The 11,628-nt window shown below is 35.4% G+C and overlaps 2 protein-coding genes across 3 annotated transcripts; both read right to left on the reverse strand.

The window, feature by feature from the left end:
* Positions 1 to 1,210: 1,210 nt before the first annotated feature.
* Positions 1,211 to 3,205, reverse strand: LOC110917909 (cytochrome b561 and DOMON domain-containing protein At3g61750). The gene is made up of 4 exons (XM_022162349.2): positions 2,884 to 3,205; positions 2,388 to 2,784; positions 1,997 to 2,301; positions 1,211 to 1,718 (listed from the first exon to the last, which is right to left on the reverse strand). Exons 1-4 carry the CDS (start codon positions 3,049 to 3,051, stop codon positions 1,443 to 1,445), a joined length of 1,146 nt encoding a protein of 381 aa, XP_022018041.1. The 5' UTR covers positions 3,052 to 3,205; the 3' UTR covers positions 1,211 to 1,442.
* Positions 3,206 to 3,804: 599 nt separating this feature from the next.
* LOC110917910 (dynamin-related protein 5A) lies at positions 3,805 to 9,109 on the reverse strand. Of its 2 annotated transcripts, XM_035984919.1 has the most exons (16): positions 8,890 to 9,109; positions 7,244 to 7,307; positions 7,052 to 7,156; positions 6,826 to 6,927; positions 6,684 to 6,734; positions 6,528 to 6,589; positions 6,335 to 6,425; positions 6,165 to 6,229; positions 5,453 to 5,647; positions 5,253 to 5,372; positions 5,094 to 5,164; positions 4,782 to 5,007; positions 4,652 to 4,702; positions 4,336 to 4,564; positions 4,123 to 4,262; positions 3,805 to 4,029 (listed from the first exon to the last, which is right to left on the reverse strand). In XM_035984919.1, the coding sequence occupies exons 1-16, from the start codon at positions 9,016 to 9,018 to the stop codon at positions 3,901 to 3,903; spliced, it is 1,830 nt and encodes a 609-aa protein (XP_035840812.1). In that variant the 5' UTR covers positions 9,019 to 9,109; the 3' UTR covers positions 3,805 to 3,900. The 2 variants fall into 2 exon arrangements, with proteins under 2 accessions (XP_035840812.1, XP_022018043.1); XM_022162351.2 differs by lacking the exon at positions 4,652 to 4,702.
* Positions 9,110 to 11,628: the final 2,519 nt, after the last annotated feature.

Raw genomic sequence — 11,628 nt, forward strand, 5'->3', positions numbered from 1 at the left:
ATTTGTGTCCTGAAAAGGCAGGTTTGCCTACAAGATTTAAGCAATGGTGGGAAGGCATGTCGTTTCTTACGTCTGTGGTGGTTGCGGTTTGCACTGTGATATACCTGGTATGTTTTTGGCTTTAGTATTACAGTGAATGGTGGGGTGGGGTGGGTTGAAGGTGACTGTGGAGGTTGTGGTGGGTTGAAGGTGACGGTGGAGGTGGTGGATTGAAGATGGTTGTGGTGGGTTGAAGGTGGTGGCAGTGGTGGTGGGTTTTAGAGAGGGGGGGGGGAGAGAAGATGAGGGTATTTTTGTCATTTCACACCTTCTTAACTGAGAAAACTAACCGATGTTAGGCAAAGGGACTATCCGGGAACGAAAACTGAAAAGTTGGAGACTATAGCTGTAATTTTAGAAAGTTAGGGACTAAATGTGAAAAGGGGCAAACTATAGAGACTATCCAGACATTTAGCTCTTGTGAATTTATAAACTCTAGTCAACATAAGTTGTGAATACACACTAATTATACAAAGGAAAATAAGTTGTGAATTCTACTATTCTAGTTCACATGAATATAATTATATAAAAGTCAATTCGATGTTTGAAAAGGTTGTGATATGAAAAAGAAAGTGAATCCCATTTACAAATTTTTCGATTTTTAGTTGTTTTTTTTTTCAACTAATTGTTAAAAAACACGAATTCGGATTCATGTTGATATAAAAATTTGAGTTCACTATTAGGGAGATGAATAAAGGAAAAGATGGAAAGAAAAAGGCGTGAGAGGCAAAAATGCATCAATTGTACCAATCGTGTATTTTAGAAGAAGGACGCTATTAAACATTCTTTCGGTTAATATATACGGTTAATATATAGTATGGTTTAGGATCAAATACAAAGGATCCTAATTGTAAGAAGTGTAAGAAGGATTTATAGAGTGACAAGTGTCCAATAACCTAAAAAAACCATTACACAAAAAAACCCCACTAAAAAAAAAAAAAAAAAGAATAACTTGACCCTATATAGTATAATATAATATTATTATAGAATGATGTGATTATATTATTATTAACTTGTAAATCCATTGTTATCAAAGTTATTACAATGTTTTTTTACTTTCATGATTCATGAATTCGCCCCATCAATCAAGATTAATTTCATTATACCTTTGTCCACGAAGAGATCAGAACCCTTAACCTCTAAGAATTAACAATTTTCCACACACATTGACTAGGCTAAAAGCCATTTGGTAACTAAGATATAAACTTCATAAGTTGTAAACTTTAAAACAGACAAAAAAAAAAAAAAACCCACCAAAATTACTTCCAATCACTCAAAAAACAAGTATATCACATCCTCACGGGGTATAGTATACCTGATAACATCAAATACAACATGAATCCAACCAATACCAATCTTCTGTCTATCTGTACAAAACTCTCTTCTTCAACAATCTTTAACCTCTACTGGACAGGATCCAATGGGAATGATGGATTTGGAGGAAACTTGTTGGGTTCTTTCAGCTTCAAAACTTCTAGGACAATTGAAGTAAGTATGATCGAAGCAAGAACGAACCCGTAACCGATCTTCCATGAACTCCCTGCATCAGCAAGTTGTATTCCTAGAAGTATATTCAGACATCCGAAAAATAGAGCAATTCTTCCAACATAATGATGGTACCAGTTCCAGTACTTCCTGTGCTTGCTGTCCTTTTCAGGTCTTATGAAGAATGCCATAACCTGAAATACAAGACACATTTAAAAAATGCTCTACACATAACTAATGCTACATCTTTGACTTTTAAAGTCAAACCTTTCTGATTAAATTCAATCAAAGTTTTAAACTTTTCAAACTTTCCAACACAAAACTTTTCTTTTTATGTGTGTTCAATATTTATTTAGCAAACCCATCAATATCTTTCTTTGTTTTTTTAGAAATATGTGATGAATTTGGAATTGAAATACAGTCTGTTTGACCTGAAAAGTCAAACTTGTGAAATGTGTATTGATTTATGAACCTGGAGGACACTGAGCACGATGGCGGTTATCCCTAAACCTTTGTGTGCTGGTGCATGGAAATTAAACTTGTTATACATGTTTAATCCGACAAATCCTGCGGCGACTGCAAATATGAACCCGACAAACTGAAAGCCGACGTGCAAGTAATACCATAACGGTTCCTTGTGCTTGAAGTATCTAGCAACAATAGCCCCATATGGCAAGATTATGCCCCACCCGAGTAAACCCAATGCTCCATGGGTCGTTTTTGAACGGTGGAGATTGTTAGAGGGCGTAATTGAATTCGATTTTGACCCTGAAGAACCTGAAGACAAAAAAGTCAAAGATTTGACTTTTAAGGTCAACAAAGTTACAAAACTAGTTCGAAATAATCGATTTTGATAAACGTACCTTGGGAGAAATCCAAGTGGATAGTTGTCTTGTCGTCGTGAACCGATAGAAGGTGGTGCTCCGGGTACTTGCTAGAGAATGCTAATAAGATGGGTTGACTTTTGAGTTGACTCGGGTACTTGAGTTGATATGCCAAGTGGATATTGCCACCATAAACCGTGACAAAAGGGGGAATACTTGTTAAGGGTAACTCGCCCTTATCATGTTTTACTTGCGAGGGGCTAAAGCCCTCGGCGTAGTATTGTTTAATTACTGGAGTACCCTTTCGGGTAATCCAGCCAACCATAGCACTCGAGTTTAGCATCATACCGTCCCTTGAGAACCCCATTGCAACATATCCACTTGTATACATTGCTGATAATACAATTGTCACAACATGGTCTTTGCTCTGCGAGAACTGTTTTTTAAGGTAAATAAAATCGCGTTATTTATTGGAATAACTACCATTTCAAATATTTGAAAATAAGGTACTTCCCATAAATCATAGAAAACTTACTCGAATAACATACGAATTCCATATCGGTTTACACACCATATGTGTCATATTAGCATATGGAAGAGGAAGAATACTATTGATGTCTTCATTGCATTCATCACCTACCACCGAAACCACCACTATCGCCACGAAAAGAGCCAAAACCCAGAATCGAGAGCCCGATATCATCTCAAACCGAAGGGAATCACTAGCACAAAAGAAGCAAGAAGAGAGATAGGTTGGAATGAATGAGTGGGTAAGAAGTTTATGATGCTGTTTTCAAAAGATTTCTTAGATTTGAAGGTTTTCTGGTTGGTGGGTTGATGAGGGAGGTGGGTAATCATCATCATCAGTTAATCAAATCATAATTTTCCCTCCTTTTAATTGAACTCATGAATGTTATTTACATACCTCAAATAAAACTTGTGTGTATATATAGTTTTTCATTCAATATATGAAGTGTTTTAAATATACATAAAAAGGATACAAATTTGTTTTTAAGAAAATTAGCAATTTCTTTTTTCTTGCATACATAGTTTTCTTGTTTTGCAATGTGGGGTATTCAAGGAAAAAGTTTTCATGTTTTGCTGGAGTGATAATTGAGCATTGCGTAAAAATGGGTTAAAAGGGGGACACTATTTATTATTCAAGGTTAAGGGTCACAACAGAGTTTGTTGGCTTTTCTACATTTTGTATTTCCGAAAAGGAATAATTTCATACAGTGTGATTTTGTTCGGATTTGTTATTCTTTAAACAAGATATTTGGTTATTAAAAAATCATATCTACTCAATTTGGTTAAATTGTTTATTGGTTTATGAATGGTGGGTTGGCTTTTGGTTAAACAAAATTTTGAAGTTAGGCGTCGGTTATTTAATTGGTTAATTCAGTTATAGTTTAAGGTTATTGTTTATTTATATCAGTTATAGTTTAAGAGATGCTCATCACTAATGACCACGTTACATAAACGTAAATGGTAGCTAATCCATGTTTCATAAACAAAAAATGATCCAAAAATGATATGTACGGTGCGATTTAATCTACTTGGTCCAGACAACCATATCTATCTCAGATTGTGCAGCTCGATATAGTTCTAGCCGCTTTCCTATGTTTTGACGCCTTTGTGTTATCACTGGATCTTCATCCAACAATTTACCCAACTGTTTTCCCTGCAAATAAAATAAATTCAAAACACTATATAACAATAAACACAAAGTGTTGACATTTTGTTTTTATTTAATATATACATAACATAAATTTACCTCTTTTGCCCCCAACTCAGTGAAGAAACGATCGAGCAAGCTACGTTTGGCCTCACGAACTTGACAATACACAACGGATTTGGGAATCGAGTGTCTTAAAGTTCCAACCACCATGTGGACATATGACAATACAATTGCTCCTGTATTAATTCAAAAAATTAGTTTTTCTTTAATATTCTCCAAAATGTTATAACTCGTGTTAATAATACATACCAACGCGACGAAGATAAGCCTCATTGTATCTATCAAAAATTGAGTGCGTTGGATTCCCGCCTTTCTCAACGTCTTGTGGAAGCTTCCGGAAGAAATCAACCGTTAAGTAACTGCTTTCCATGTCAACTAACTGTAGCGCAGCTCTTTTGCTCTCAATCCTCATTCTATCTAATGATTCACAAGCTGCACTCATAACTTCTACCTTAAGTGAAGGATATTGTTTCAACTCCTACAATAGCATCAACAGCAATTAGAGAAAACTGCGATCACTTTCAAAAAGGAAATAAAAAGGAAAATTAAGGGCCTTCAGACTCACTGCGGTCTCCTTAATCGACTTGCGGACCAAATCCTTCAATATACTGTGAACCTGAAACCAATAAAGAAGTAAAACAACAAAGATTTCAAGTTGTTTTATCCAAAATAATAAAATATATTTGCGAACATACCGCATCAACAACCGCCTCGGCAGGAGATTTGATGGTAATCAACGTAGATTCGATAAGACGACGATAGCCTTGTTCAGGGGCTATTAAATGAGGTTGATATCCATCAGCTTCGGTAATTAATTTTCTCACATTCTCCATTGAAAGTTGCTTGTCAAACTGTAACCTTTTTAAAGCAGCAGGGAGTTGATTATCGAATACAGCGTACACCTTTTCGCCACCTGGTCGTCTGCATATTATTAATTTCATCAAAAAAGTTAAAATAAAGTAGAAAACTCAAGACACATGAAATGCTTAAAGTATTTTAATGCATACATGCCATCAAGATGTTCTTTGAAAATCTGATCGAAAGCTCGACATATCTCCATAATCATATATAATTTTCCCTGACAAAACAGAAATACGAAGACGATATCTTGAATATAAATCAAGAGTTAAAGAGCAAGTGAATACGAGACATTTTTAATTATTTACCCCAGCATCAACAGCAATGGGCCTCCCGAGACGGTTTAATTCGGTTTCAAGATCAAGGATTGTTCTGCTAATGAGAGACTGGAGGCCCGGAATTCGAGACTTAATGACAGATTCCAAATGCTGAAATGTTGAATCATGTAGTGAGCAATTATATATGTTTTGAAAGAAAGTATAAATAGCGCTGAAAAGATGTACTCTACCTTGGAAAGCAGTTTTCCTAAATGCTCGGACCCCATTCTGTTAGCTAGATGACTGTATTCAGGCAAATTAGTAAAGTATTCGCGTTCTCTCTTTCGAGCAGAAATCATGTCAACGTTTTTGTTAATATCCGCTTGAGATCGGTTGACCACACCAATCCAAGGGAAATTTAGCCTATATGATCTTCCTTCCAGTATCTGCAAAGCACAAAGAATGGCCTCACAGTTATAGCCAAAATGCCATTTTCTTCCTTGAGGTTTGGCCAGTTTTGTGATTTTCGTCCAAAAGTGTGTGTGTTCCGCATTTGGATTACCATTTTCATCCGGCTAGTTAACTTCATCCATTTTTTCTCCGTTAAGTCAGGGGTATTTATGTCCTTTTTAACTTAAATTTGGTCTTTTTTCAGGATATTCGGTCTTTTTACATAAAGCGAAAAAGACCGAATTGCCCTTTAAGTTAGCAAAAAAGACGAAAATACCTATGACTTGACGGAGAAAAATGAATGGAGTTAACAAGCCAGATGAAAATGGCAAGATTTCAAACCTTTTGGATTCAGATGCGGAAAAACAATCCTTTGGACGAAAGTCACAAAACTGGCCAAACCTGAGGACTAAAATAGCATTTTACTCAAAAATCAATTCTTAAATATTTATATTGAAATCAATATGCAGCATGATTCAGAAAACATGAACTGTAGAATGAAGGCTAGCTTACATCAACTGCATCAGTACCCTGGTCCATAAGATCAATCTTTGTCAAAACACCAAACGTTCTCTCCCCTGTGTATTAAGATATTAACTAATCAGAGAACTATTTATTTATTAACTATTATTTAGAAACAAATAAATAATAAAAGGTATGGAGATGATGTAATAATATATTACCTTTCGGATCCACTTCACGAGAAATTTGGATAGCATCCGATGTTGCAAGATCTTGGTTAGCAGGAGAAACTGCTAAAATAATGCAATTCGGCTGCAAGGAAACAAGACCCATAACACTTAAATTATGATATCTCACATCCTCACCCACATAATTGATTTACAGTTTTTAGGGAAAATTTGAGAAAAAATATACCTTCTCAATGTAGGACCGTACCAAATTCTCAATTTCTTTCACAATGCTATCTGACTGGCCATCTACAAAGACCATATAAAGTAAAAATATAAGACATGATCACAAAAGTGTTAGCAAAAATAGCAAAATGAATGATGTGAAGTATTGTAAACTAACCAACAGCTACTTTTGTAAGACCGGGAAGGTCAACCAGGGTCAAGTTTACAACTGTGAAATATCAGAAATATATTATAAATTTGTTGTAACCAAGTGCTGCCGATAAGATATTTTATGGTCGCAAAACATAATTATATCTCACCATTAGGAGAATAAATACTGAGATATATAGGAACAGATGAAATCTGTTTGGTACGACCCGTCTCTCGGTCAGTCTCATCAGCAATCTCCTTCCTCACAGCGGCTACACAAGATAAAACAGTGAGCTACCATTTCGATAGAACTTGCAGCTTATATCGAGTAAAAATGTAAACTAGCAAATATATGTTAGAAAATGAGAAGGAAAAGCATAAGTCTGTTAATCATACCGAAATCAGTGAATGTTTTTCTTGGTAGGTGAGCAAACTCTGCATGTTCTCTTCCTTCTTCAACCCTATGAAGTTGTAGAACAAGAGGACGCCGTGTAACAATCCCTGGATATAGATGTTTTTATTGTTGTAGCTAATTATATATGGGATTTATGCTACAAATTTGAATTGAAGAATTGAACGTTTAATTACCGGAGCCACGAGGTAAGAAGTCCTTCCCTACAATACTTTCCAGCACAGAAGATTTTCCAGAACTCTAAAAACAATTTATAAGAAGTGGAAAGCAAAAGAAATTAAGATGAGTTTAAGTCCACATAAAACATTTTTATAACATAAGTCACATCAAATGGGAACTACCAGTTTATCTAGGAGCGCTGTTTAGAACACATGTTACATGTACGATTAATAACGGAATGAACCATTCCTGCAAATGTCTTTCCATTAAATTAAATGTTTTTAATTCATTTGGAGGGGGCGTTTGTTTAACTAACCCCATTCAATTAAGTGTTGGATCTTTGTATTCAGGATTCTTAATGTGAAAAGTGAAGGAATTCTTTTTGTTCAATCTCCAGCACTTGCTCAAATTTGATTGACTTCTCAGATATTTAGAAACAAGATGATAACAAACATAATATATTGTCCTAACTCCGAACTTCATACCATTATACTGTTTTTAGTTTATACATAAACAATACTTGTTAAATTAAAAAAAAAAGTTACATTCTAATCTGACAATCTGACACTAAAAAAATATTATCGATTTTTTTATATTATTGTGGAAAAATCTAAATTCCTGACTCAGTGGTCTACCAAATTTGTTCATTCCATCACAAAAGTAATAAAAACATATTTAAACAAGCAAATGTATTATAATCCATGGACTCCTGTTACAATGTCAATCCATAACTTCTCTTTTCTAGTTCCACTTTCATTCAAAATCCATAAAACCCTAACTAGATTACACCAAATACTTAAAAACCATCAAAACACAATTACAGAAATTTCCACAGTTCTACGCATCTCTTACAGAATTCAAATGGACTTGTGACAACAAACAGCGGCAAATCGGCAATAACACTTATTACGAGTTAAATTCACATCTATTACAAAATTCACATGGACTCATGTCACATTGTCAAGTCATAACTTCTCCTATCATATTATTTTCTCACTTCATTCCTAAGTAGTTAATGTAGTAAAAAATTGGATATCGGTCAAGGACCGATATTTGAGATATCGACAATCGCGGTGGGATATTGGTGGGATATCGGTAATTTTAATATCATGCAGAATTTATACATATATATATATAAAGTGGGGTTCTAGAGTGAACACCAGTGTATTTGCGAACTGACTGAACAAATCCTGGCCATTGATCTACACACGTGTATGGCCAGGATCTCACCATCAAATCGTAAAATACACTAGTGTATTTCAACATCAAATCCTGGCCATTGATCTACACACGTGTACGGCCAGGATTAGTTCACTCAGTTCGCAAGCTACACTAGTGTTCACTCTTGAATCTAATCCTATATATATATATCGGCAATATTAGTTACATAGCTTCATTCTTCAATCACCTTTCTACTTCCAGTTTCATTCAAAATCAACAAAACCCTAACTATACTCACACGAACAAATAACTTCATACATATAACATTCCACAATTTCACACATCCATTTCATGATTCAAATAGAGTTGTGACAACAAACATTAGCAATAACACTATACACAGTTATACACACAAATATAACTCCATACAGCAAAATTACACGCAACAACATCGAAAACAATACAAGATACGTTCCGAATTGCATATAAATTACATATATACCTGACCACCGACGACGGCGATTGTAGGCAATGCATCCCAAAGAGTAGGAAGAGAGGATTCATCACCGAAATCGCCTAGTGCTGTGCATGCTTTCTGTAGCTTGTTCACGAGATCAATGAGAGTCTCCATATTCAGGCTGCAAAAAAGTTGATTTGAATGAGTATGTGAAGATCGATTAGGTTAGATTAGGGTTTGGGGATTTACGTACAGAGAGATATAGAGAGAGAAAGGTGGAAGAAAAGATCAAAAGAAATTGTAACGGCAACGAGTGAGATGGGGATTTATGAGTCGGGTGTTTGCAGAAGAAACGCAATAGCGGATGCATGTGCCACGTAAACGCGTGCGTCTTGTTAACGGGGAGCTCGGAGTCTAATAAAAAAACTTAATAATACCGATACTTACTATAACATTGAAAAAAGATATGTTCTAGAGAATACCAATATGTGTTGATATATATCGAATATTATAAAAATGAATATCAGTAGTCATACTAACTATAAGACGCGTTATTAAACTTTGATGTGTATCTTAATCATTATATAATAGTCTAATTTGTATCATGTTTATGCTATAAAGGTTGTACCTTGTGCTTAAATGGTGTTTCTTTCAAATATATAGACGTATTCCTTTTCTTTTAGAAATCATGCCCCCAAACTCATACATACACATCTAGACAGACTGAGAATGGCGTCGCATCAGAGAGAGAGACCGATGAAAGAGAAAGGAAGTCGGCCACCATAACCCGATGAAGGGGATGATGGCAACGGCTTACGGCTGAGGTCTTTATTCCGACAACCAGATTGGCAGTGATGGCGGCTAGGGTTCGAGTTCAGGGGTTTTGAAACTAGATCGTGAAGGTGTTGAGGACAACCAATAGTCGGAGAAACTATTTAAACAGGTAGTTGTACCTATGGCTTAATTTGTTTTTCGTGCATATTTAAGGTGTGCATTTGGTTATGTTAGTTGTACACTTTTGCAAGCTCTATGTTCCATATGGATTTTAGAGACATAGAGAGACGGTGGAACGACCATCGTTTCCGGTGATGTACCCGAAGGCGAACGACGTTGCTTCTCACTTCCGATGCGTACATGACCGCCACAAAAAAAATCAGCGACGAGGAGTGTATTCCGGTGAAGTCTGACGTGTTTCCGTCTGGCTATTTAGGTTTCTTGTGGTGTTTGGGTTGTAAGCTTCCAAAAGAAGCTTTATATTCCCGAAGAGGGTTTATACCTGTACGTCTCACCCACACCCACGAACATGATTTTTTAGTTGCATTTTTTCAATTTTGTTCTTATCTCTATGTTCGCCAATATATCTCTTATCGGGTCGGCGCGGTTTATTATGTTTGTATCCAAAACCGTGTCCTGTGGCTACGTGCGTGTAGAATTACTACTCTATGTAAACAAAAGATAGGATCGTATAGGTTTTGGTGTAATGGAAAGGAATAACTTGGATATCTCAGGTAATATATTTGCAATTGTTGTCTTCATCATATTTTTGGTTTTTTGTTTTGCAGTGAAACTATATTTGTTTTTTGGTTATGGTTTAGTCATGTATCATAACATCTTTGTTGCAGCCTTGTTCTACAATCGTGGTTGGTACAACTGAAGGTGGATGTATGAGGTATGCTACCTTTATTTGTTTTTTCTTTTCTAATACTTGGATTACTATTTATTGTTGAAATAGCTTGTATGCAAGCTCTATCATAATTACCTTATTGAAGCCTACACTGTTTGCTTTTTATTGCTGGAAGTAGTGGGAAAGTTAGCTTTAGAAACTATAGGTGTCATGGTCTAACTTTTTTTAGTAGGATTGGAAATCTCATTCATCAATTGTCCTTTTTGAGAGTTATCTGAACCGTTTTCCATTGCAACAGCACTTTTGGAACTGGAAGATGATTTACCAGTAGCAAGTGAAACTGATAATCAAGCAGCAATAGAACCTCACAAAAACAAGCAGGGTTACATTTCCCAATCTGCTGTGGTATTATGTTGTCCGGTAATGCCTCCTCCTTGTATGAAGAACCCTTACATTAAGAATGCTTTAGAAAATGATGCAGAACCCTCATTAAGAATGCTTTAGAATATGATGCAGACCCATTTGGAAACCACAAATCAAAATGTGAAGGTTACATTATAACTTGTTTATTTTTGTTAGGTACATGATTTTAATTCTTAAAAACAAGAGCCCACAACTAAAATCTCACACCTGTGGTTGATATATATATATATATATATATATATATATATATATGTATATATATATATATATATACTTTTACTTTTGGAAGTCTGTTTTTTTTTTCTTCTAACCCTTTAGTATACTTTATTATCAACGCTTTTTTTCCTACTGCAGTTGATCTGTTGCAAAGGTTTGCTAATCTCCTTCAAGAGGCTATAGAGTCGGACTGTATAATTAACAACAACCTTAATGAGCTAACCAAACTGGTTAGTAGCATCTGCCAAAAACAAGCCGCATTACAAGTTGAAGTAGACGTGCTTATAGCACACTTTTCTAGGGAAAACGATGTTAATGAAGAAAAAATTATGTCGTTAGTAGGTTAAATAGTTGGTTGTTAATTTTGGTTACCAAATGTAAACAATAAACAATTGTACATGTGTTTCGGTATTTATCGTAATCTTAGTTTGTAAACAAAATCACCAAAAAAAGCCCCCGCCGCATCGCGGCGGGGCACATATCTAGTTATAGTACTGAAAATGATCGGCATTGATTTCTGG

The sequence above is a fragment of the Helianthus annuus genome, chromosome 16 (assembly GCF_002127325.2).
Source record: "Helianthus annuus cultivar XRQ/B chromosome 16, HanXRQr2.0-SUNRISE, whole genome shotgun sequence".
Lineage (NCBI taxonomy): Eukaryota > Viridiplantae > Streptophyta > Magnoliopsida > Asterales > Asteraceae > Helianthus > Helianthus annuus.

Coding starts and splice junctions, on each gene's coding strand:
- LOC110917909 (XM_022162349.2), bottom strand. CDS start 3,051: ATGATATCGGGCTCTCGATTCTGGGTTTTGGCTCTTTTCGTGGCGATA. Junction 2,785..2,883: donor GGAATTCGTATGTTATTCGA/GTAAGTTTTCTA, acceptor CTTAAAAAACAG/TTCTCGCAGAGCAAAGACCA. Junction 1,719..1,996: donor TCGTGCTCAGTGTCCTCCAG/GTTCATAAATCA, acceptor CTTGTATTTCAG/GTTATGGCATTCTTCATAAG.
- LOC110917910 (XM_035984919.1), bottom strand. CDS start 9,018: ATGGAGACTCTCATTGATCTCGTGAACAAGCTACAGAAAGCATGCACA. Junction 7,157..7,243: donor CTTCTTACCTCGTGGCTCCG/GTAATTAAACGT, acceptor ATCTATATCCAG/GGATTGTTACACGGCGTCCT. Junction 4,565..4,651: donor AGTCGATTAAGGAGACCGCA/GTGAGTCTGAAG, acceptor ATGCTATTGTAG/GAGTTGAAACAATATCCTTC.